General features: G+C 38.0%; 1 protein-coding gene and 1 long non-coding RNA gene across 2 annotated transcripts; one reads left to right on the forward strand and one right to left on the reverse strand.

Moving 5' to 3' along the window:
- Positions 1-2,174: 2,174 nt before the first annotated feature.
- Positions 2,175-10,852, forward strand: LOC117217747 (uncharacterized). The gene is made up of 3 exons (XM_033465567.2): positions 2,175-2,569; positions 6,710-8,602; positions 10,585-10,852. The coding sequence occupies exons 1-2, from the start codon at positions 2,177-2,179 to the stop codon at positions 7,001-7,003; spliced, it is 687 nt and encodes a 228-aa protein (XP_033321458.2). The 5' UTR covers positions 2,175-2,176; the 3' UTR covers positions 7,004-8,602; positions 10,585-10,852.
- A 15,573-nt stretch (positions 10,853-26,425) lies between these two features.
- Positions 26,426-27,379, reverse strand: LOC143263837 (uncharacterized). The gene is made up of 3 exons (XR_013037163.1): positions 27,319-27,379; positions 27,148-27,248; positions 26,426-27,077 (listed from the first exon to the last, which is right to left on the reverse strand). It is a non-coding gene; the product is annotated as an uncharacterized LOC143263837 (long non-coding RNA).
- Between the last annotated feature and the right edge of the window lie 294 nt (positions 27,380-27,673).

Raw genomic sequence — 27,673 nt, forward strand, 5'->3', positions numbered from 1 at the left:
GTATAGCGTCTTGTATCTGGGAACGATAGGCGTTGCCTACATCAATTAACTTGTCAAATACTACATCGGTCTACTTGCGAAGTTCTAATGTCAATATCGATCAGATCTATTAGCATTACTCTGGTAGAAAGAGATCCTATCTGCGAAGTCTGAATTCTAGGGATGGATAAAATCCTACGAAACATTTGTTCAACGAGCTCTTCTTGGAGTGCAAGTTTCATTCGAAACGTTAACATTTCGATAAATATTCAACATTTAGGAAGCTCGAGAAGCTGGAATTTAATTTAGTAAAGAAGCGTAATTAATGATGGATAAAATTGTTTTACAAAATACGTAAAATCATACGAAGCCATTTGTATATGATGAGTTTTTATATTAATGTCAAGATATTTTTAAATATCTTTACAAGTCTGTAATGAGTGAACGGTGAACTAATAATACCACGTCGCATTGTAATTAAACTTTTTATTAATCTTATGGATTTTAAATAGAAATGCATAATGCATTTTTGAAAGAAATAACTACGTTAATACATTCAAGATATGCATTCCTTATGTACTTATATATAATATATGATCAATATTAATATCATTATTAATATAATGAATATTAATTATATATTACATAAGGAATGTAGTAATTAACATAGTTGTCCTTTTTGAAAATGTATTACGACGTTTCTATTTAAGATACATTGAATTAATAGAGATTTTAATTGCAATGTAAAGTGGTATTATCAATTAGATACATATAGAACTTTCAGAATTTGCTAAACAGTGGCAAGAAAATGTTCATAGAGGAATGTGCGTCGAGAAGAATATTTCTTACGTGGGTAAAAAGAAAGTGATAAGAAAAGCAATTGATAAGACGGGATTCGGGTGACTGGTTCGTATCCGACGATTCGTTTCCAATTATCCGCCGTGATTGCGAAACTTCCCGGTCCATCATCGGCCAGGTAAAGTTGAATGATTTTATGTCACCTTAGACTGTGGAAAGTTCCTCTGTTAGAAGAGTTTGCTCCATTTACGACAATGTCGGCTTTAATATAACTGCGGGAGCCTTGAGCGCTTTTAAATTCATTGCCTTCTGAACTAGCTCCGCGAGAATTCGTCGAAAGCAGTTATGTGGCCGCTCTCGATGTACATTTACGTTGAGTTTATTGAAAAATGTACAAAGTTAAATGGAACATTTTCAATTTCTCGAGAAGTTCACCGGAACGTTTGACATTATAATACAATTAATTCCACTCGCGGGTGCAATCTCGATTGCGCGCAATGTCGGGACTAGATTTTCACCGTGTAAAATCATTGCGCGTCATTTAAAACATGCTTTTATTCCACGAGATTGTAAAGAGTTGGAACAATACGATAGAGTACAGTATCCGAAGTTTTATTTTTGCCATATACTGGTACCAAAACTATTGGGATTATGGCTTGGATTATTTCTCAAATGAACATGATATTAATTTTTTTTCTTCAAAGTTTTATTTTTACTAATAGAGAGAGAGAGAGAGAGAGAGAGAGAGAGAGAGAGAGAGAGACAACACATACAAGTAAATCTTCTAGAAAGTTAGCATCCATATTTTTAAATGTGTTAAATCGCAAACCCTTAAATATATCGACTTAAAAACAAAGTGACTTATGCCACTTTCAAAATAAACGGCTCATTTAATGCTAATTCGACTGGATCAAAAGCTTTAATATTACGAAATCTTGTAAAACGTTTGGCGTGGCGGTCGATATATCAACCTAACAAGAATCAGTATTTAGTCAATTACATATTGAAATATAACAAATTTTAAAAACTATTGTTTTTCGACTAACAGTCAAGGTCATCTTGACTTTTTTAAACGACACTCTATATTTTTGACTTCGAAAGCTATTTTATTTCATTCAAATTACAATAAGTGCCATTTTCTATCAGGGCCATATTGTTCGTGATTTCAAGGTCGACTAGTATTTTATAATTTGATAAAACATTTTCCTATTTTCTTTCATATAAGAGAGAACTCTGGCTCACATCTGGGCGACGCGTGCACCTTTCCAATTACCAATAATAATTGCTCGCCAGCAGAAATTCGCGGACACTTTGCTCTGTGAACGGACATTCTTTGCCCAGTGCGGTCGTACCCTCAAATAATTCAAAGGTTTGTTGCATTTCAGACGGTACATGCATTATGACCGGTTACACGGTGGAAAACGAGCCAGCGACGTGCGATTGGACGGATGAAGAGGTCCTGCGATACTTCACGTCGAGGATGTGGGACGTGGAGCAGGAGGAGGAGGAGGAGGAGAACGACGAGGACTACATCGACGGCTCGTTTTCGAATCTGAAAAGCCACGGGGAGGCCTCCTCGGAGCCGGTGCACCGCGATATCGGCGAGATATTGATCGCGGACAGCTTTGTCTCTGTCCTGTTGACATGCCGCGCCGAGCACAAGAACTACGCGACGGTGTTCTATGATCAGTCAGCAGTTAGCTGCACCCTATCGATGCCCGACGATCTTCGAGTCAGCATATCGAGAAGTGGTCATTACAAAGTTTCGATGGCGGACGGAGTTAATCTAAAGGTAATCGAAACCAGCGGGATGAGATTTCCCCGGGAAGCCGGCTATCTAATGCGGAGGAATCCCGGCTCGGACGGTGACACATATTTTATACCGCGATCCCAATGAACTTCCTCAGGGATTGTTCTGCGAAAAACTCGTCCACGATTCGCTTGGTCATATAACTCTCTATAAACAATGATCGTTGGACTGCGGATTCGATTTAACGATCATGTTAAATTTTTTTTCAATTTTATTATACATATATTTGATAGAATCCCCCTTTGAAATCCTAAAAATCTTCGTCATATGCTTGTTACCGAGATCTTATTATTAGTTTTGTTAATATTAAAAGGTTTTCTTAAAAAGTAGATTTTTCAAACTGATTTTCCACCGCTAGGTGTGTGAGTAAAACTAGATTCACGCATAGTGGCGTGAATTACATCTTCCTCGCAGTGAGAAATAAGAAATGTTATTGTTAACTAACATGGATATCGTTTACTGATTAAATTTATTGTTAAGATAATTTAGAGTTTATAATATTGTTCGCTAGTCTTTTTAACATTTTATCTGTTTTCATTATATTACGAGCCGAGGGCCAGGCAGGTTGGCTGGCCGAAGGTTGCATGCAATTGGGATTTTTGATAGGGGTGCGTAGACCAGCCGATGCTTATTTCGGCACGGGTGGCTACCTTTAAGGTTAGAGTAGGGTGGTAGAAAGACAAGATCCCTGAAGAATACTTAATTTCTATACAAAACACTTCTCTGCCAGATTTTCGAAAATATCTTAGAAATAATAGTTATTCTGAAAAAATACGCTATGTATATTACGTATCGCTTAAAACAACATAATCAATAATTGATTTATTTTAAGTACAGCCTTATGAAAAAGATTCGCATTTTCTTACTTTATGCCACTTTCCCATCCCCACAACATTTTATTTGTCTGATTCATCTTCCTTCTCATACACCATATGGCTCGCTCCTAACGAGAGTGTGCAAAAGAACTGCTACTATCACTCAGCTTACAAATACTTGCTGAACTAGCTAATGATGTCAAACCTCTTCTGGGTGGCGACAGTATCTCTATTTATCAGTAACTCAACCACACGAGAGTAACCTCGTCAACTAGCAGTAAACAAAATTGTCTTGCCACGATCATCTTTTTTATTAAAATAGGCCTTTTTTCATTTACCAGAAATTTAACTATCTCCAAGTGACCATAGTTAGTAGCCAAGAGCAAAAGTGTCTCACCATCATCATCTTTAGTATTAAAATCGGCCTTTTTTTCATTTATCAGAAATTTAACCATGCCCAAGTTACCAAAAGCAGCAACGATGTGCAAGACTGTCCTGCCATCATTGTCTTATTACGAGCCGAGGGCCAGGCAGGTTGGGTGGCCGGAGGTTGCATGCAATTGGGATTTTTGATAGGGGTGCGTAGACCAGCCGATGCTTATTTCGGCACGGGTGGCTACCTTTAAGGTTAGGATAGGGTGCGTAGACCAGCCGATGCTTATTTCGGCAAGGTAATATTCGGTTTTAAGGTAAGGATAGTATTAGGAGAAGTTGGTATTAGGCTGCCTCATAACTTTGCAAGAAGAGAAATAAAGATATATCTCGAGCGGTAAAGATATATCTTTGTGGGTTATACCAACTACTACTTCGAAATAGGAAATGGAAATAATTGAACTTGTAACCAAAGAAAATTGGTAAAAGCTAATTTATTACGCGTTTTGTGGGTTTTTACAAATATATGTAGGTGTTCGAGGACTCTATCGCGCTCTCAGCTTTTCGCACCGAGTCGGCGGGGGCTTCTGATTTGATATCTAATTACCTACTAGATTGTTCGAAGGAGAATTAAGACTCGATCTCACTAGAGTTTCCACGTCGACGAATGACTCGAAACTAGCCCGATTTCTGGTCGCGTTTGGGCTCTTTATATAGCCAGATTTTCTCTGGAAAAATGGTAGTGGGGGTGTTCCTATGTGGTCCGATTGCAGAAACGTTCGTCGTCGTACCCCCTTGGAGGTACTCGACTCGCGATATACAAATGAACACCCGGCTGGCTGGCGCCAGCCTGGCGTATGCCTTCGGGAAGGAATATAAAAAGATTCTCCGTACGTTACAATTATCATGTTATGTTTTTTTAATTATTGTATTATATTATTGCTATTTTATTATTTCACATTCTGTTAATGTATTTATATAAACGCGGACACTATTTCATTTGTAACGGAACAGATTAATAAAGTAATGCTAATATCGAATACAAATTGAAAAATGTCTGTTTTAAGCTATAATGAAGATTGAGACAAAAATTCTTAACGCGATTAAAATTATTGCGAACAAAATTTACGAACTATTTCAATTTATTGTCATCAAAGTTACTGTACTGACAAAGACAAGTAGGTCAGACCCAAAACTCTAGGGGCATCAGAAAAATGTGAGCACTTGTTTCAAAGGATTTAAAATAAGTTAAGGACTTATTTAAGAATTTACAATAATTTAGGGATTTATTTTCAACTTATGTCAACTTTATCTAGCATAAAGATCCGCAGTCTAATTATGATGCATGCTCGACTTATGAAATCAATTCGATCATTCTCTGTGAAAGAGACTGTCTAATATCTTTAGAATCGATCACAGTAAGTTTAGTTAGCGTTAAACACCCTGTGTTGCGTCAGACAACGCGCTAGACGCAGTTCATGGAAAATCAGAGACGAACACATCCAAGAAAACAGAACACAATAACAGGAGACAAACGTCGTGTTAGTATCGAGTATCCGTCAACTCATCGACACCGTTCGAATTTCCATTAGATCGAGGAAGAGGCCCTGTCATTCGAGGGCAACACGTGCGCCACTTGTGGCAGCCGGTCAACGTCCACCTACAACTTTTACCCTCTGGAGGTGAAGCGCGTCGTATTCAGAAGCGTCGACGTCTCTGGAAATATCTTCGAGGTGAGAGACGACGGGGCGACCCACTATCGCCGCAGAAGACAGCAGAAGTTCGGTTCGAGCGCGAACGTTGCCGAGGACGAAGGCGACGACGAAGAGGAGGAGGACGGGCACATAGGAAACGAAAACTTCGAGAATGACTGCGATCACAGCGGAGGTCGCGAGGCCGGCGGATGCAGGCTGTTCTCGATGAATCGTGATCTGACAGCTTACGAGTACCATCATCGATCGACCACCGACCACGTGGAGGCGGCCAATGTTCTCGATAACGAGACCAGCGGCGTGATCTCGTATCCGGCAGCGCGACGATCGAACCTCGGTCGGCTGATTACGCTCGAGACGCGGAAACCTGAGTCACGATCAAAGGCAGCGCTATCATTTCGGGTTAGATAATCGGAATAGTTTGCCGCCGTTTGTTTCCCAGAATACCACGGTCGCCGCACGGTTGCTTACTCGGGCAAAGTAGCCTTTGAATTTCAGCCAACGGGAAAAGAAAATTGCGGGGACGCGGAGGGAATTGTACGATCTCTGGTTGGTCTTTTTCGTTCGGGGGATAAGACGGGTTGGATCAGAATTCGGTATTATTCGTATACAGTTTTATTCGAAATATCTTTCGAATGAATTCTTCGAATATTTTATTCTGAAACGTTATTCGGATAAAATGTTATTCGAAGAATTTATTCGGAATATTTCACGAATAAGATTTTATATGATATATTATACGAATTAAATTTTGTTCGAAGATTTTATTCGAGATAACGAACAAAGTATCGATCGAAGAATTTAGTCGAGATAATATACGAATAAAATTTGATTCGTAATATTACTCGAATAAAGTTTGATTCGAGAAATATTTCGAATGAATTCTTCGAATAAAATTGTATTCGTTACACGTTGTACGAGTAAAAGCATTGATAACAATATTTGAGAAACTATTGGAAATAGTTCATGAAATACTTTATTTGACGAGAGATAAGAACACGTATTGAAAACAGCTGTTTATATCTTGGTCAAGGAAATTATTAACTGAAATAGTATTTCATGTGTCTAAATTTCTATTAATTATTTGAGATTACGATTAATATCTATGACAGTAAGTAAACAAACCTATAGGAAAAGTAGAAAAGTGAAAAATTGCTGTCCGAATAGTCGTACGAGCGTATTTGTTTGTTGTAATAACAATGTAATAATTTTGTTGAGAATAGGAATGCAAAGTGAGGCCGACGAACTTCGACAGAACGGATTTGATCAGAAGTACATATGCCATTCCGTACGACTGGCTGTTTCCTTTCGGGAGGAAAGGCAACGGGATTTGGAAGAACACACATGACCAACCGTTCCGTTGTGAAACAGATAACAGTATGCCGAAATTATTGGAGTTACGTGTTCTGTATGGTTTCAAGAAGCCCGGAGAAAACGCGGTGATAAATATACAAAGGGCCCTCGGCCGCTATTGGATGTCCGTGAGTGAATTCATGATCTTTTTATGGGACCACTGATTAACGAAACTGAATCTGAACTCTTTTGCATCTTAACCATCGAGTCTGTGTCAGACTGTCATTAAGATATACCGTGTCAAAAAAATTACAGCAAAGAAAAATTTTCGTTAAAAATTGGCCAACTTTGACTAACGATAACTCCACGAAAAATCATCGTGGGATGACGACTATTTTCTTTAAAATTCGAGCTTGAAACCTCTGTCTTAAGATATTGTTTCTGGATTTTAAGTTTGGCGCAGCCTCACCACTGTAACCATTCAACTGTGAGACGATGTTTCAAAATGTTGTTATATAAAATACGAAAAGAAAAACAATTATTACGTGATTCGCTAATATTTTCCGCGAACACAAATCACTTACTTCGATATGTTTCATTATGTTTCGATACTCGTATGAACGGTCAATACATTCACGTATCGAAACATTTATTTTCACACGAAAATGCAGAAACATTCACGTTTTCTGTAACAAAGTGACATGCTACCGCTACAATATTCACAGCTGTCGAGAACGAGCAGGTGCAGCTGATGAAGCTAGAGGTGAGCAACCATGTCTGTACTATATTGATCAATAAAGAATTCCCCTCGTAATTTGTCCATCGAACGTAAGAGTTCCAATTTGCATCGAACCAGACGACTGCAACAGTTTCTGAATTGTTCAGGATATATGGATAAATAGCAACATAGATTGCAACAATAATCTACAGCCTGCGTTTCCTATTTTCAACGCAGTTATCTTTTTCAAAACATTTTCTAGGTAGTATTATATAATCTTCCGGAAAACGTTTTTCTAAGAAGTGCACGCTTAAAACGTTTTCTGGTAGTGTACATTTCAACCATTTTTCTGGATATTGTAATTTTTTCGAAAATATTTTGCAGTGTTATCAGACAATGCAATCTTTTCTATATCATTTTTCTAAATAACATAATTTAGTTTTCAAAGCTGTCACGGAAAAAGGAATTCAATTGAATAAATTGATAAATAAAGAAATAACAAAGATATTACCCAATCTTAAAGACTAAAATTTTAACTTGCTCGTTCGTCGCAGTCAAGGCAAACAAAAATCAATTTCAACGCAACTGGAGACTGGCGACACCAACTTAGTAATTTATTCAGAAATCGATGAAACGATTCGAATAATCGATGTTGCAATTAGTTAGTCAGTGGTATCACGGTGTCCGTGACACCGAGCGAAGACGTGGATACCCAGGCAGAAACTAAGCCAGTTTTCGAGTCTTTGGAACGGGATCTACGGGATTTATCGTTGGGTATCAAAAAGACGATCGACGTGACAACCTACAGAAGTGCTGTAGACAGACCTGAGCAAGATCTGGAGGCAGGAACGAAGGCACCACGAAAATCGATCGAATTCAACGAATTACTGAAGCAGAAGGCCACGAAGAGGGAAGAGCTCGAATGGTACAGACGTTGCTTCAAGGAGAAATTCTATCTACCATACTTTCAGAATATCACGGGAGCGTGTTTCCTTTGGGTCCTGGAATGCGTGGAGAACGCCCTGAAAAGATCGCTGGTGACCTACTCGTTTGAGGGCCTCGACGATAGCTTTCGACGAAGCGAGGGAGACGAAGAGACACTCTGGTAAATTCATTGGTCTAATTGTCACGTTTATGGTCCGAACATTTTCGACAGACACTCCGAGAAATTCATTGGTTTAATTGCCACGTCCCTAGCATTTTCGATGCTAGCACCTTTCCAGCGAGGTCACTTAACCTTTTAGGCATGACGCGCCACTATAGTGGCTTCCGCGGATATCATCTTTTAGAACGACACGCCACTATAGTGGCTTTCGCGGGTGTCATCTTTCTGGACGACGCGCCACTATAGTGGCTTGCTCTAGTAGCTCACTCGGTCATCGTTTGAATCAAATAATCGTCTTCATATCCATTGTTTCACACTTCTTTTGTCTTCGCATCGATTTACAACAGTCTACAGGGGGTCCCAAAAATGTCTCGCAATCCGGAAATGGCGGGTTCCTCGGATCATTCGAAGCAACTTTTTCCTTTACAAAAATTTTCTCCGAGGCACCGTTAACGAGTTATTAACGAAAAACAGTGCGCCAATAAGAATCGAGTACGGCTGACGCGAGGCGGCCCAGCCAACCAGCGCGCGAAGCCCAGTTCCGCTCATTGGCTCGGTCGCCTCGCGCCACCCGAGCTCGTCTCTCATTGGTCACTGTTTTTCGTTAATAACTCGTTGACGGTGCCTCGGAGAAAATTTTTGTAAAGGAAAAAGTTGCTTCGAATGACCCGAGGAAACCCGCAGTACCTAAAAGGTTAAAGATCTCTTCGAATTATCATAAAGTGACTTTCGTTTTTGGTCGACAAGCATAACTTCTCCAAGACCATTTTATTCTGACTTTCCAAGGTCTTCGATGCTCCGTTACGAATGCGTGTATTTTGTAAAATGAGGGAATTGATACAGGAAATATGCTCAGATGACTTGTTGCTGGTCAATGACTTTGACTAGCAATAACCACAAGTTTCTTATCAATTATATTTGTATGATTGTTCACGTTTGAAAATGTCCATTAATTCAGTGAGGTACCTTCCGGAAACAGTTCAAAGGTTTGCACCCCTTTACATATTATTATTAGACATATCTAGACTCCGAGTTTGATGCATTTCTGGCAAAACCGAGGTCAAACACAAGCGTAAAGCATTGGAAGAGTTTAAGGACACTGTTACATTATTTCCAACTTATTACAATTGTCAAAAGAGGAAAGACATATTTATTTAATTTATGTTCCTTACAATTAACCTAGACATTTTTTATTTTGCATAATAATAATCCGCAGTCTAAACACATTTTTTTAATTTTACAAAAAAGTTAGAAGTCTATCAAAATTATTGTACATTAAAATCATGATCATTAAACTGCTGATTTTATTCGTCTCTCTTAGAATTGACTTGGTCGAATAGCAAACAATGAAGATATTAGAAGAATTTAACGGTTTTTAAACATTTTGGATTTCTGCGAATTTCTCTGGGCTAATCCTATCCTTATGTAATTTATTGTTACGTCGATGCTAAGGTTCGACGGAGTCGGTCAAGCGTGTGATGCGGCACGCGACGTGAATTCTCGGAAGAGTTTGGGTGTAAGTCGGGTAAGAAAAACCGCGGAGCTACAAGGTACCTGATCAATCTCCGTCGAATCGTGGCATGTGACCTCTGAATTACCTTCGAATAGCGGCATGTGGCCTCCGAATTGTCTTCGAATCGTGGCAAAAAAATTAGATATCAAAAAGTTAAGTCATCGTTTTCATTCTAGCATTACTATGTATTCAACTGCTCCGAGTTTCTATAAAAACGAGTCGCGAGACTCGAATAATCATGTCTGAGTGACCGGCGCGATTACCGTTTTCAATTCCGAGCACCGGTCCTCCTTAGGGAGAATTTACTACTGAATTTATTGGAATTTTTAAAAGAACAAGTACATTTTCATTTAATTGATGCTCTTTACAATTCATGAAGAAACTTTTCATTTTACATGAAGTTCCGCCGTCTAATAATTATCGAAGCTGGGTACTCTAGAAAGTATTTTATCTTGTTCTCTATTGTTAGCAGTGACGCCGCGTCTGCTTCCGTCAGTAACTACATAATACCTGAAGCCACGCCAGGATGGGAGGACTGTTCAGATTGTTTGGGCTGTCACGCCTGAGTTCGGACAAAAAAATACGAAGATGAGAGCACTGTTCAACGTTTAACCCTTAGCGGACGACGACTTTTTCGGCAGAGTCAGGTAGCAGGACGAGGTGATTTTTGCAAATATGTCGAGTGTCTCTTATATGGTACAATAAAGTGATCTTACATATAAATTATCTTACGAAAACGTTATATTTCGTTAGTTTATCTATATTCACACTTTTATGAATATAATTTTGTGGCGTCGCATCCCTCTACCTGAGCGCGGCCGCTAGCAATAAAACAAGTACCGTTCCTAATCCTCAAAATTCCCTAAAAATCACGCACCCCTAATAGAACAATTCTCCTCACATCTGGACACCTCGACCCGCACGGGACTTTCCCAACTTTCTCCTTTCCTACGAAAGTCCATCTATTCCTTTCTTCTCTTCCACTATAAAAGAGACAAACGCGCAACTCAAAAAGCTCAGTCTGTCCTAAGTTGCTAGTCCTACAACACCACGCTAGTCGCGCCCGCGCTCATCGATAACAATTCAATAAACTGCATTAACCCTTTCGCTACGGGCGGATTCTCCGTCGCGGTACTTCTGCTGAACAGAGCGCTGCGACATCACTGCACGCTACGCGACGGCGATCGTCAGCGGAAGTCGGTACTCCGCGGCGGTCGGCGGAGAACCTAAGCTGTTTGAATTGAATGAATTTTTTGAACGAAAAAATTTTTCTCCAAAGGGTATTTATAAATAAAGGGTATTCCAGGGTATTTTATAACGTCTTAGCATGCGCTCTTTAATTTACAGTATGAGTTTATATAGTCTTTAATTTACACTTTAATAACATTATGCAATATAATGCATCTTATGGAAAGCCACTATAATGGTCCGTAGTACCTCAGTGGCACCATATGGAAAGCCACTATAGTGGTCCGTAGTAGCGAAAGGGTTAATAGTAACCTCAAACACGCTCTCCGATTCGCTAACCTTCCCTTCAGTGCTAAAATTTTACAAAAATTATGATCTGTAGTTTCGTTTGGTGTGATAGTTTATAAAACATTGACCAAGATGCATTCTTGGTTTATCTGGACATGTATCATAGAAATAGGTCGTCCCATGTCTTCCCTCTGGTTCGTTTCGACTGGAACAAACTTTGCAATCTTTCTTTGTGCCAGTAACAATTACATGCAGTTTTCCGTTTAGACGAATTTCGTCAGAGTTGGCCATCGAACTTGACGATCTATCTCGTGGTTGGCGAAAATCTCCTCGCAATTTGTTGATCAAAATTTTGCGAAAGTTCAAACGTGTAACTGGCTGTTCGTTTCTCTGCCTTTTTACATGTTTGTAGAGAATGTACGAATCGATTAAACAAATTTCCAGTCCACGGAAAAATAATTTGCGCCACCATTTCAGGGACTTTCTCATCAAACAGTACGTTGTGAATAATGTTAGAGATAATAAAATCTAACATAAACACGGACTGTCGCCTCTCACTCGCCATTCGTCCTGCCGCGCGAAACGCCGTGGCGACCGAGAGTCGCCTCTCGTCCGCAAAAGGTTAACCCTTTCGCTACGGCGGTTCAGTCCGCCGTAGCGCCCCTCCTGAACGGAACCACCCGCCGAAATTGTGCAGATTGCGCGTGGGTAGTGTATTTGGGAAGAAAAGGGATTTTTCTTTAAAACAATATAGTTATAATTTCTGCATAAGGTATAAAGTTATTTAATAGGTAAAAAAAGTTTCATTAACAATGGAAAAAGTGAAGAAATAATATATAATATACAGTAATAAAATAAAACATAATATTCATAATACAAAACATAATACATAATAATTAGTCCTAAAGTTAGTACTTTCGATTTTCTATCCCTTTATGACATGTAACACAATAATAATGGGAAATGCAGGTAGAACAAATATAACTTGAATGGTGTGTCGTTTATTTCGGACTGTCGTTTGTTTGTTTCGTCAAAAGATTCACGCAATAGTAACAAGAGGCGATTTTACACGCATGTCGGATATATCCGGCGTTCGTCCCCAGAGGGCGATCATGTGAATGTCGGATATATCCGGCGTTCGGCTCCGCGAGTGTTCATATGGATGACGGATATATCCGTCGTTCGGAGCGAAAGGGTTAATACGATTAGTTCCAAGATTATTTTGTAAACAACAGAATAGGAGTAAAATTGGCTCGCCTAATCGTATTTATGAAACGTACGTCTTATTAAAAAGGAAGATGATATACTCGGCTGTTCTGGCCTTAATTGGGACATCCAGTAGATCTTGCGGCGCGCATCAATCTAATTAGATGAATTTCTGGCTCGACATTATGCTTCCAGCAAATTTTCCGCGGTATAAGATTAAAGCCGAGGTAAAGAGCACTCGTTTTATATCGAGCCGAGGACCGAACTTCGGCAAAGTAAAGTAAAGTTGAACGGATAATAAACAACCCCTAGACAATTGCCCTGATGCAATTAACAGGCCGCAATGGAAAAAGTATCGATCGATTACCATGGGGAAAAAAAGAACCGGCGACCCTTGTTGCTCGTATCGAGCCGAGTGTTTCTCCTGGATTGAAAGACGTTTTGTGCTTGTGGAACTTCCTCGTCGAAAGAGAAATGTTTTCGTGTCCGCCGGTGGAACTTCGCGAAATTAGTTCGTGCTCTCGGTCGAGATGGATCTGGTCTGACAAAAAAAAAACTATGATCGCAGTCCAAGTGCAGTAATTGTAGTGGATAAGTCGATTTTGCTCCAACGACCCCCAACCCCCTATTTCTACGTGTTTCAATCATTTTCCCCAGTCGGAAAAACATAGCTCGGTTGTTCGAACAAAATTTCCGAATGTTTTCTTAAATTGTCGTTTCACTCTTATTTCAAATTATCGTTTTCGTAGGAAAATGTTCGTACGAAGAATGTTTCCTCCTTGTTTTTCGTTGCTTCGATCGCATATCGATGAAAAGCACACCAGAAATGCTCTACGTCCTCTCATCAACTGTTAACCCTACCTCGTTGTGGTGGAGCATGACGTACCGCATCAATTTTAAAGATTAAAATTATCTTACAAATAAAATTGAAATTATTTTAATAATAAAATTAAGATTATTCTAAAATTGAAACGTAAACTATTTTAAAACTAAAATTACAAATATTTTAAGATCACGATGAAAACTATTTCAAGATTGAAATTAAAATTATTGTCAAATTAAATTATAATCTAAAAAAGAAAATAAGATTATTTTTATTAAAAATATATATATATATATAAATAACCTTGACATCGACGCTGGATTAACATTTTCATTTTATGGAAATCGTCAGAAAAAGTGTGACTGAAATGCAGATTTTATGCACTTATGAGAAGACCGAATACGAAGCCGTAAAAAGCGAAGAAACAAACGAAGAAACCGAACAGAAAGAAATGTGCATGTTGCTAAAAAATTGTGTTGACATTGTTTCATAATTAGTATTACAATAAATCTGAAATTATCTCTAAACTGCAGATTTTACACATTTATGACAAAAATGGGTAAACGTAATTTTAAAGTGGATAAATTGTAACAATTTGAAAAATTACTAACATTAGTAAATATTAGTAAATGTTACTCGGGAAGTTTAGTAAAAATTAATAAAAAAGGAAAGAAATTCATGTTTCTGGGAACAAATGTAGAATACATTTATTTTGCACAAAGATCAGCAGTCTGTTTCTAGCACTTGTTATGAGTATCTACGAAACGAAATATGCCCCACTTAGGCTAATTTCGAGACTCTTCGATCTAGGCGCTGCTGCGGTAACATCGAGAAGAATTGAATCCGTTTCGAAAAGGCTTGCAATAAGGGCAGCAGTTGCTCGTTAAACCGAATCGCCGAGTTTCCCAAAAACTCGGTATCGGACGACCGAATTATGCTAACTGCGGGCATGAATGGCCGGCCACGCATTTGCCGATGGCTGCCGGATGCCGATATCGAAGGGAACGCAAGCCTCGGTCTCGGAACACTTGTTTAATGTCAGCGCGGGATAACGGCATCGTCATTTAAGGCGCGGACGTTCTCGTCTCGCATGCACGTTTTTAGCAGCTGGTGATTCGACGACGCGTGGCCGGAATACCGAGGATAGAGAGCTCGAACCAGGAGAACGCCTGGTTAGGGAGGGAGAAGACCGTAAAGGGGTAACAGCCGTCACAGTACCATATGCCTCGCACATTACTCGCGAAAGTAGCGAAGACTCGTAAAACTATGGCACACGTTTTTATTCCTCCTCCTCGAGTTTCTTCTTCGACTTCCCGCGAAGTCCGCGGGTAAATCGCAGCACGGATTTCTTTCTCCTGCTTCCGTTACCCGGCACGCATCAGTTACACTCTCTTTGTTTCTGGTTGCTTACTAAGCTTTGGATCGGTACGGGTGGAACATGTACGACCTGTGTCTTTCATTGTTTTCGTTCGAGCATTATTTTGTTGCATTCAATTAACCCTTAGCACTCCGAACCATTCTGGACGTTGGATACCAGCTACTCGGCGCCACTTTTCGGCAGAAACGGGAATTTACAGACCCTCGTATTATTTAGTATGCTTTTGGAACTAACTAACATATTATAATGATATTGGGCTTATATGAATTTGGCTGAAATCGAGAAATTTGCAAAAAAATCAATATTTTATTTTTTATAATTTTGTTATTGTTTGTTTTATAATTTTGTTTCGTTGTTGTAATCGCTATCTATGCGAACTCTTTCTCTCGTCGCCTTGTTGCTTGGACGATATCACTATCGCTGCTATCAAAACGATGGACTAACTGTAGAAGAAAACCTTCTACATATCTGTAGTAACATTTCTGTGTAACATTTCTAACATATCTGTATAAACGTCTATCCGGAGCTCATCTTCGCTACTACTTGTGTCATGAGATTCATTCGTGTTTGAACGTTTTGCCATTGTTCTAATAAAGAATATGAATAAATACATAGATTGAAAATTTCTAATTGTTATTACTAACTCGCAAGATGATATTTACCAAAAAAAGTTTTACCAAACAATTTATTTATCAAGAGAAGAATCACTTTTCCGATTTTCTCACTCGTTAGATCTATCTATACCGCTCGACGCTTCGAACCAGACCGAGTTCAGCTTTGAAAATCTTTTCCTCCAGATTTTATGATTATAAATCTCACTATACAGTGCGTGCTATGTTCGCATACCGATCTTTCTTCTACAAATTTGCCTTATCGCTCTTTTCAAGTGGCGTCTTTGAAGTGCTCGGACCGTCGCGAGCACGCCTCTCACGTTCTCGTCAAAACCCGCTGACATTTCTTGTATAGTGATATGCTAGAATTACGATGTCCCACAAGAGGGGACAGCGGAGTGCAAAGGGTTAATATTTTCCGAGGATCTAGTGAAACGTCTTTGATGCGAAGATGTAATGCTGGAAATAATTCAACGTTTAAAGATGATGCAAAACATGAGGCTGTCTACTGTGCAAGTTTTGAAACAAAATGATACTTCTTTATCCTGTATCAGTTTTATGTAACATATTTTTTAATGCACTTCTTTAGGAGCAATATTTCTCTTTTGTCAATTTTCTTTGACATATTTTTTAATGGACTTATTTAGCATCAATATTGATCTTCTTATCGAGACTAATATGAGTGATCAATTTTTGGGAAGATATGATATTTATACATTGTGTATAACAATCTTTTCTTAGATATTTTTTAATGCACTTCTTTAGAAGCAATATTTCTCTTTTGTCAATTTTCTTTCATAAATTTTGTAATGGACTTATCTAGGATCAATATTGATCTTCTTATCGAGACTAATATGAGTGATCAATTTTTGGGAGGATATGATATTTATACATTGTGTATAACAATCTTTTCTTAGATATTTTTTAATGCACTTCTTTAGAAGCAATATTTCTCTTTTGTCAATTTTCTTTGACATATTTTTTAATGGACTTATCTAGGATCAATATTGATCTTCTTATGGAGACTAATATGAGTGATCAATTTTTGGGAAGATATATGATATTTATACATTGTGTAACAATCTTTTCTTAGATATTTTTTAATGTACTTTTTCAGGATCAATATTGATCTCCTTATTGGGACTAACATACATGGTTAATAATTAAAACTATATCTCCTAATAAATTCTAATTTAGACGGAACATTTGTAACCATGGAACAAAATGAACCTTCGATCAGATCTGAGGATTAAATACACTAGTTCGTAAAATTAAAGGTACGCTACACAAGGAAGTAACTTGTGTAACAGTTCGTTTGATTTTTACCAGAATGTTATATGTCTCGTAATATTATATAATGTACTGTAATGATCAGTTTTATTGATCAAAATAAAAATTGTTGCAAGAGAACATTGAATTCTTCGTTCAATAGCATCGATTATTCCGGTGCCAGGCAGTAAACGCATAAGGAGGACGAAACTGGAAGCGTAATGCGACAAGAGCAATTATTGTGGCGCGATAGAAAAGTCACTTAAATTTAGTAGGGATCTACCACTATACTGGCTTCACACTCGCAATTTATTCTGTCGCGTATGAGGCATGGGTAGTGTGCAACAGCGAGGCACAGAGAAATTGCACATAAACTGAAAGGAATAACGCTTGTCGCGCAGAAAAGAATTGGCTACAAATTGCTAGACGAAACTGTTATTACATCCTCTCACCATAGATACGCCTTTACAAAAATTAACATTTTTCCAAAGCGATTTGGTACAGATTCAACATTTCTGCGAAGCGATTTACAACAAATTTCACATTTTTGCAAAGCGATTTGGACATACATCAATTTACGAAAGAATTCAGACTTTTGTAATTCAATATACGAGAGCTTTACATTTACAAGTATCTCATCTACAGTACTTCTGAATTGTTTCGTTGCGACTGATGACATTAAACGTTCAAATTTCCTTTGAATACCTATGAACAGATGAATTTTGGAATGTCCAAGCTTCCAAGCGTCTCTTGATTAGATTAATTGTTTTCTTCCAATAATTTTAATTGGAATAATAATATATAATATATGTTAATATATATTATATATTATTATTCCAATTAAAATTATTATTATATATTATTTATAATATAATAATAATATATATATATAATTATATTTAATATATATATATATATAATAATACAATAATTTTTAATTTTATGTGAATAATAATAATAATAATAATAATAATAATAATAATAATAATAATAATAATAATAATAATAATAATAATAATAATAATAGCTAATAAATTTTAATTTGAAAAAGTCAACAACGATGCAACAGTATTTTTAAATAATTCGAGTAACTTCTCAGCTTTTTATTCCAACTATTCACTTTTGTCAGGGATGCAACAAATTCGCAATCCAGTGATCAATCTTCAAGATCAGAATTTCCTTTACAGGACACCGTTTCCGTGAACAACGCAAATATTGTTCGCGACAATAGTTGTAATCTTTTTTATGGGAAGTACAAGACGCCAAGAACAAATACGCGTCTCGCTCTTGGTTCGTCGCTCTGTAAAAAAAAATGGAATGCTTGTCGTTCAACAACCGTGGCCTTCGACGACGGAAATCATGCAACTATTGTATAATATATTGCTTTCGAACTCGTACCGAGTCGCAGCAAGTGCCCGACGACGAGGAAATATTTAGTTAACCGCAGCCGGCGAACCGCGATGAAGGTTAAACGCGAAGATTCATTATTACAACGTCGCCGCGGTTCTGCCGACGCAGGAAACAATTTTCCACGGTGCAAGAAGTTTTCCTTCAAGAATCTATTACCGAGCTATCAAAAGTTTTTCCCTGGTTGAAGCTGTTCGAGGTACAAAACGTTGTTACCCGTACTGTGCCGCGCCAAGAACGTAACAAGTCGATAATTGGAGAAGCTTACCGAATGTTGGGATTTTGCTTCGGTGAATCTTTGCTGTATACCCGTTGTCCGAGTTCCGCGGGAGATCACGATTTCCTTAGCACCGTGGAGAACAGCTTTCAATAAAACCGGACGTAGAAACTTCCGGAAATAGAGTGCACGATGAGTCGCAAAACTCTAGTTATACTAAAACCGCGAAAATATTTCAGCTTAATTTTCTGGGAACGAAGCGTCTCGATCGGGCCGATTTGCCGAGAGACCGGTTATCGTCGGACGCGAAATAAATATTTGTACAGATAAATGTTTAAAACTCGATAAACAATAAATCCGATTAATGAGCCGCCGGGCCAGCGATTGTGTAGGTACTTTGAAATTTGCTTTGTCGGCGAGATTATATAGAAAGAGTTTTTAAACTCGCCGGCTGTATTTCACGCGGGCACAGAATTAATCCACGCTAAATGCGTACACAGCGAGTGAAATTTCAACGTTTATTCTGGTATTTATAAAATTTAAAACTGCAAAGCTGCTTTAAAAAGCAACGTGATTTGTTCACGGCAGGCCGGCGTTTGTCGAGTTCGATTTCAATTCATTCAATTAATTCCTCGAGCTTTCCGCCGTGATTTCATGGGGGCGATTTATTCTATCGTAAACCAGGCATTATTAAAATACTGAAGAAATTATTACTAATAAGAATTTCATCGGAATTTTCACTTTGTGAATATTCCATGTTCTGCGACAATATTTCGCTGATCGCGACGATTGATTGGATTACACTGTCCGACACGATTTTTGGGTTCCTATAGCCACTATGAAATTCTTGTAGAGCTTCACTCCCTGAACAAGAATCCGAGAACCGAATTGCTCCATCACGCTCAGTTTTTTAAATAAACGAACTTTTGTAAAAACCCAAAATTTTCGACAAAAATGAAGTATTGTATGGAAAGTACAAACGTTAGAAAGATCTAATTGGTGTTAAAAGATAGAGGAGAGTTTCCCGAATATAGTGGCATGCAATTTATTAATTGTTTTTGGTCCTAAATAGCAATAAATTAATGTCAAAGTTTAAAAAAGTGTCGACGTAAGCAGTTTCCGCGCAATATTTTTGTATTTTTACGAAAAGTTCTTTGTTCAGCACGAAAACTCTACCCAGGATCGGATTCTGTAGACATTTCTGAAGAAGAAACGGCCCGGTAAAAGTGTCGAGTGATGCTCTACAAGAATTTCATGGTGGCTATAGGAACCCAGAAAAAAGTTTGATTTTGTCAGACAGTGTTTTCAACGAGGATCGTCTTATTTCGTATTCTTATTTCAGCTGTTACAGCGTTATTTTTCGAGCTTGAGCTTTCGAGCTTTTTGAGAACTGAGCTCACGAATCTTGAGCTTTCGAGCTTTTTGAACACTGAGCTTATGAATTTTGAGCTTTCGAGCTTTTTGAACACTGAGCTTATGAATTTTGAGCTTTCGAGCTTTTCGAGCTTTTCGAGATTTCGAGCTAAACATGTGGAATATTTACAATCGTGGTTTTATAAATACATGGATGTGAACACCATTTAAAACGGAATAACTTTTCTAAAATTGGTCGAAAGCTCGAACATATCGTTAAATATATATTTAAATATTTACTTAATTATACGGCGTGGTAGTCAAAATTATACTAGTGTTAGAATACTTTCGTTACCAACTCCAAATACTCTGGTGTGATTTTTTTGTGTGAAATATATCACAGTTTGGTGATTATTATCCACAGAAATATGTAAAAAGAAAAACAGAACATTGAAGTACTAAAAAAAATTCAAATATTATTTACGAAAAGTGGGTGCCCCATTGGATCCCTCCATCGGTGTTGATTACCCATAGCTTCGGCCCTGTCGGGCAGAGAGAAGCGAGCAGCGAAGCACATGGCGGCAAAACATCGTGCACATGTTGCCGACGAACATTTTCTTGACCTACTCAAAATGTACATCGTGCTGACACTTCTATTGGGCCGTTTCTTCTTCAGAAATGTCTACAGAATACGATCCTGGGTAGAGTTTTCGTGCTGAACAAAAAACTTTTCGCAAAAATACAAAAATATAGCGCAAGGGGTTAATGCAAAAACTAAATTTGTTAAAATTGCTCACGGTCACGGAAACATGGGTTAAATATTCGAGAAACGTCGTTCAAACGTCGTTCCAGCAGCATGATAACTTAGTGCTTTGTTCCAGTACTCGGCATCATAAATTTTTGTTACCATGATATCCCGTTCATCATATTCCGAGCAGGATCATAGTCGCAATTCGAAATTCATTAGTAAAGATTGAAACTAAAAGCGAAGCCGTAAAAACCCCAGCGGACATTGATTAATGTTAGCATTCCTTAGTGGGAAGTTCGCGGAAGCTACGAAACCACGAATAACCAGGGCGGGAAAACGAATGAAATGTCAGTTTTATCATAAATAACGTTACATGGATTGCATCGTTTCTCTGCAGCGCAATCGAATCGATGTAGAATTCGCAGGCGATTTCGAAATTCGCAAAATCGTCGCAACCGAATGTCTTCTATGCATTTTCTCCACTATTATAATACCGGATTGTTCGGAAAGCAATTTCGCTTTTCTACCAGTCAACTTCGCCAATTTTTTAACCAGCTAAAACCACGATTGTAAATATTCCACATGTTTAGCTCGAAATCTCGAAAAGCTCGAAAAGCTCGAAAGCTCAAAATTCATAAGCTCAGATTTATTTTACAATTGCGCGTCGATTAGCATTTCTCTGTCCGAAACCATTTCGCTGATAGAACGAGACAATTCCTGTTAATCATTCGTACCCATTATCGGTGGAACTTCGAGTAAACCGATAGATTATTAAAATAATTCGATAGAAAATTTAAATACACTAATTAGACCACCGGAAGCTAAAACCTGTAAATGAAAACCTCATCTACAGCAAGGTACACAACCTACTGATTCGTCAAAGAAACGAAATTAATTAACAAAATATATAAAGCTACTGTTCAAAAAAGAAAAAATTTTCTGTTAACTCTATAATATATTCATTGAACGGTGACAAAAGAATCAAATTTTGGTGCAATTTAGAAGAAATGAGTAACGTTCATGTTTGGTAGATTTTGTACGAAATTTTGATCACGAGTTCGACTCGTATTTGCGTATTTGTCAGAAACAAATCACGAAAGCAAATACACGACAGGCTCAGGAAAATAATACGATGTAAATCACCACCAATACGACGAATTAGGACATTATTTATTTAGGAAATTATTTTATTTAGAACGTTATTTATTTTATTGTTAGAACATTAACATTGAACTTATCGAGTTCTAAAAGTAAACTAATCTGTGTTGCTTTATAAAAACGACAAGATCGTATATGTTTAGACCTTTCGTCGTTTTTATTATAATGCATGCTTGGATTGCCAAATTCATTCAACCATTTTCTATGAAAGAATCTTTATGGTTTCTAAAACGACAACTCTAACACAGTCTAAACAGACCGGCTAACAAATTTGATCGGCTCGATAGATTCATTGTTATACTATGATATCTCGAAAATGATAACGTCGTGGTTCTTCAATGGACATTTTGTGTCCATTAGAATAGATGCTCAACAGACAGAATTTCTCTCGTCTGGATTAGACATTGATTTTCCCTTAAATGAAATCAAATTGATCATTCGTGAAATAGATTTTTCTGGGTCGACGTTCGATCTTTCTAAATTGAATGGAATTCTTTATTCCTTTTATTCTTATTCCGACTAAAAATTCTTTTAATGAATTATCCGTTCATAAATACGCTAGTTGGAAGAAAACGAGGCGCAATTTTGGCCGGATCTGATAATATTAATGACGACAATGACGGGCGTCACTGATATAGTTCACAGTGCAGTGTTCCGTAATTTGTTAATTTAATTTCAGCTAGTTAATTGCAATTGTTCAAATAATAATCACCCCGTGTAATTTCTGAATTCTACATTCTGCTATTAGCAGCGCGTGAATTTATGCAGATGCTCGCATAGTGTTCTATGCCAAGCTGGAATATGTTTATCACGTTTACTGCCGCGTCACTCTCGCGAAGCGTTTGTCCAAACATAAATTTGATATTCTCGTTAATGGTAAATCTGAACTTCTCGGCATTTATTGTATTAGCGCTAGAAATACCAAACAAGTCAAAATGACTGGTTTCTAATTTCTTCTTTCACAATTCCTGCTATTATGACAATGTCCCTATGAATAATTTTTAGATGATCTTTCTTTATTCAAGCATTTATTATTGTTGCAGTTTAATCGTTATAATAATATGTTTATTCAAGCTGAACAATTATAGTAATATAATGTAAAGTAACTACCGTAATGGAACAACGTATATGGAAGTCTGTGAAATGAAATAAGAAATGCACGCAGCTCTTAGTATATTCTAATTGATTGTAACAAGTACAAAATATGTTGGAGAAGATACCTAATCGAAGCAATAAATAGACTGTGGATTTTATGCATTTATAGGAAAAATTAGTAGATCGAGTACAATACGTTAGAAACGTTTAATTTACGTAAAAATTCAATCGCATTATTTGTAATCAATGAAACGATTAAAGAAAGGAAGGAATGTCTACTGTATCTTGCAATTAATCCAGACAATTTTTATTTTCCATAAAAATCCGTAGTCTAGTAAGAATCTTTAGGTCCACTTATGGTAAAAGCATATTGTCAATATCATATTTGCAATAGAGTCTATCAAATCAGACTCAGTGTCCGTAGTAATTGGTGAATGCAAATGATTCGAGAAACTATTAGAAACTATTGCCAATTTATAATCTATTATAGGCTATTTGCTAATTTACTGTCGTGTTTAAAAACTCTGTGCATGCAATAAGTACGCAACTATGCTAATGTTACGAGCCGAGGGCCAGGCAGGTTGGGTGGCCGGACGTTGCATGCAATTGGGATTTTTGATAGGGGTGCGTAGACCACCGATGCTTATTTCGGCACGGGTGGCTACCTTTAAGGTTAGGGTAGGGTGGTAGAAAGACAAGATCCCTGAAGAATACTTAATTTCTATACAAAACACTTCTCTGCCAGATTTTCGAAAATATCTTAGAAATAATAGTTATTCTGAAAGAATACGCGATGTATATCACGTATCGCTTAAAACAACACAATCAATGATTGATTTATTTTAAGTACAGCCTTATGAAAAAGATTCGCATTTTCTTACTTTATGCCACTTTCCCATCCCCACAACATTTTATTTGTCTGATTCATCTTCCTTCTCGTACACCATATGGCTCGCTCCTAACGAGAGTGTGCAAAAGAACTGCTACTATCAGTCAGCTTACAAATACTTGCTGAACTAGCTAATGATGTCAAACCTCTTCTGGGTGGCGACAGAGTATCTCTATTTATCAGTAACTCAACCACACGAGAGTAACCTCGTCAACTAGCAGTAAACAAAATTGTCTTGCCACGATCATCTTTATTATTAAAATAGGCCTTTTTTCATTTACCAGAAATTTAACTATCTCCAAGTGACCATAGTTAGTAGCCAAGAGCAAAAGTGTCTCACCATCATCATCTTTAGTATTAAAATCGGCCTTTTTTTCATTTATCAGAAATTTAACCATGCCCAAGTTACCAGAAGTAGCAACGATGTGCAAGACTGTCCTGCCATCATTGTCTTGTTACGAGCCGTGGGCCAGGCAGGTTGGGTGGCCGGAGGTTGCATGCAATTGGGATTTTTGATAGGGGTGCGTAGACCAGCCGATGCTTATTTCGGCACGGGTGGTTACCTTTAAGGTTAGGATAGGGTGCGTAGACCAGCCGATGCTTATTTCGGCAAGGTAATATTCGGTTTTAAGGTAAGGATAGTATTTGGAGAAATTGGTATTAGGCTGCCTCATAACTTTGCAAGAAGAGAAATAAAGATATACCTCGAGCAGTAAAGATATATCTTTGTGGGTTATACCAACTACTGCTTCGAAATAGGAAATGGAAATAATTGAACTTGTAACCAAAGAAAATTGGTAAAAGCTAATTTATTACGCGTTTTGGGTTTTTACAAATATATGTAGGTGTTCGCGGACTCTATCGCGCTCTCAGCTTTTCGCACCGAGTCGGCGGGAGCTTCTGATTTGATATCTAATTACCTACTAGATTGTTGGAAGGAGAATTAAGACTGGATCTCACTAAAGTTTCCACGTCGACGAATGACTCGAAACTAGCCCGATTTCTGGTCGCGTTTGGGCCCTTTATATAGCCAGATTTTATCTGGGAAAATGGTAGTGGGGGTGTTCCTATGTGGTCCGATTGCAGAAACGTTCGTCGTCGTACCCCCTTGGAGATACTCGACTCGCGATATACAAATGATACTGGCGCCAGCCTGGCGTATGCCTTCGGGAAGGAATATAAAAAATTCGTGGAAATATTCTCCGTACGTTACACTAATCACAAAGAATTCTACTGTACTTTGACCCCATCGTGTTTCCTCTGACGCGTTATTAGGTGTTCTCATAGAATGGAAAGGTTAATAATGAACGTTCTTTCACGAGATAAACAAACAGATCCATTCATTTCCGTCAGCCGCGGTGTCCATGAGAGAGGACGTCTTCCGGATCGCTTTCCTCGTTCAGAGATCGGTATCTCATCGAGTCGTTCAGGTAGTCAACTTGGTATTTCCGTTGGGCTCGGAGCCTCCTGAAAAATTTCGCTCACGTATTTTTAACCTACATCATTTTCCCTTCCGAAACGTCATATGACAGCGAGGGAAAAGAAGCCTGGATCGTTCCCGTTTTATACGTACGTCGTCCCGACCGAGTCCGTCTCGCGGGAACCCTTGACTCGATTTTGTCGACCATAATCTTTACTATCGACGTTTCTTCTCCGGCTTTTTATCAATGACCAATACCGAATGAAATCATATTCTCCGCTAACTTTATGGGAATCAGGTAGAATATCGTCTTCCGGCCACGAGGAGCGAAGTCGATTTCGAATTAAGGAACCGTGAAACCAGTAAATCCGGATGGCCGGTTCCTTGAACGTGATACTGTTAGGTCATCTATCGATTATGATGGAATTATATGTATAAATGATCTAACTCGGTCACTGGCATCGAAACGGAGGAAATAGTGACTAAACTGCGGGGACTTTTGAGCAAAATAATAATTGTCTTCGTTAAACGTAATAAAAAGAAGTCGGACAGAAAATTCTTTCGTTTCTAAACAATTTCATCCAGTCAAAAATATTTTAAAAACACATGCTTAAGTGATTTAAAAACACTATTTGAAAATTCAGCTACTCATTTTAGTCTAAGAAGGATCATTGACAAGCATAAAATATAAATACTGATGAGGACGAACACGCTTGCACTCGTTATGCATTTTTCACGACTTTCATCTTATAAAATTCGAGGAAGATAAATGTTTAGAAAAATTCAATATTTGTACTTTTGTTTAAACGCTTCCAATGGGTTATAGCAATAATTTCTGTTTTTATTTTAAATGATTCTGCAGAATTACTTAACTTGTAGAGTTCTAAAAGTAATTGACACGTGTACTTTTATGAGGACGACAAAATTTAATCTATTTCGGAAAAAGCTTCAGAATGTCGATGAATATAGAAGACAAAATGTGTATACTAATTACAGCAAATTCACCCAAATTGTCTCTCGATTCGTAAACAAAAATGGGAAATTTGGAAAGAGAAGATACGATTATTCGAGCCTTGCGGCTCGTTTTCATAATTACGGATTATCAACAACTACGAAAACGAGCCGCAAGACTCAAGAATAATCGTTTCCCCTCTTCCCAAATTGGCCATTTTTGTCTTCAAGCTGACGGACAATTTGAACGAATTTACTGTATTGCCTGACACAGTAGGTATCATACCATATTATATGCATATTGTTGAAATTTTAGCCTCGAACAAAAATTAATCTATAGTTTACTTAGTACTAAGATACTAAGATATCGGTTTACATTTTCGTCGGTTCCGTCAGCGGGCAACGACGGTGATGTAAACTGTATATAATAGATACCGCGATACATCATCACCGGTACCATTAGATACACATCGTGCCCTGACTGTTTGGGGATCCCAGCGTCACGTATACAATGTGAAACGCGACAAATAAACGTCTCTGATTGGTGGATAAGACGAACCCAAAAAGAGTATAAAAGAAGCGTTTTTTTCTTACCGGACTCTCGGTAGAGTTTGGTCGCTCGATCGTTTTCGCCCATATACCTTCTCTCAATAAAGGAATAAAATAAAGTCTTTTTAAGCAAAGAATTAGAATCATATTCATTTTCATTCCATAATCCCAACACTATGGAATATATCCAACTATACTATCTTGTGAAACGCTTATTCAACGAGAAATGAGAAGCAAAAATCTCTAATCGTGCAAGCTTACCTAATTTCAATTTTTCTCTTGGAAATTCCCACTTGTTATCATAGGGCAGGAGTTCCGCTTGATCATCCACCGTCAAGTCTGGATTTAGGCACTCCACAGCTCCCTCCTCAAAGTGCATCAGACCAGCTTCCATTAATTCCTTTCTCATCATCTGCAACACCATAGAAATTGGTCAGATTGTTGTGGAATTGGTATTGCGCAATACCATAAACTGAAATTACTCTTTCACGGCGAACTTTGATGGTGAAGTAGATCACCAGGACCACAACGACCACTGCTAACATGATGACTAAAATGATCAGACCTACCGGCACTCCCTTCCCTGTAAATCAAAAGAAGATTAAAGTCATATTGTTACTATTGGCCCTACACTTTTCAATTTAATGAATTACCTTTCACCACGATCCGTTGTTGCGCTTCTACTTTTGCAATGCGATTCTGCGGTCCGAAAATGAATTCGTAAAAGTTCGTTTTCAGCAGTTTGCATCACGCCGCGCGGCCCCTTAATTCCACGATTGCACTCGAGGGTAGGCTACATAAATTTCCGAGCATCCCGCAAACCGTCACTATCCTCAATAATACGTTAACTGCCTTTAGCCGGAACGGAAACAGCGAACAGATAGATTCTGTAGGGCTTCGGTCGTATAGACTTCGTATATTTCGTGTGCGCGGGAAGAAAGGAGACCAGCGAACGAGAGGGAACGGTTGAAAACAAAACAGGAGAAGAATGAACGGCGGTTTCGAAAG

The sequence above is a fragment of the Megalopta genalis genome, chromosome 2, assembly GCF_051020955.1.
Source record: "Megalopta genalis isolate 19385.01 chromosome 2, iyMegGena1_principal, whole genome shotgun sequence".
NCBI classification, from domain to species: domain Eukaryota; kingdom Metazoa; phylum Arthropoda; class Insecta; order Hymenoptera; family Halictidae; genus Megalopta; species Megalopta genalis.

What these genes read in the sequence shown, in the direction of transcription:
- LOC117217747 (XM_033465567.2), top strand. Translation starts at nt 2,177, where the DNA reads ATGACCGGTTACACGGTGGAAAACGAGCCAGCGACGTGCGATTGGACG. An exon ending in CGGACGGAGTTAATCTAAAG is followed by an intron (nt 2,570 to 6,709) that starts GTAATCGAAACC and finishes TGTTGAGAATAG; the next exon opens with GAATGCAAAGTGAGGCCGAC.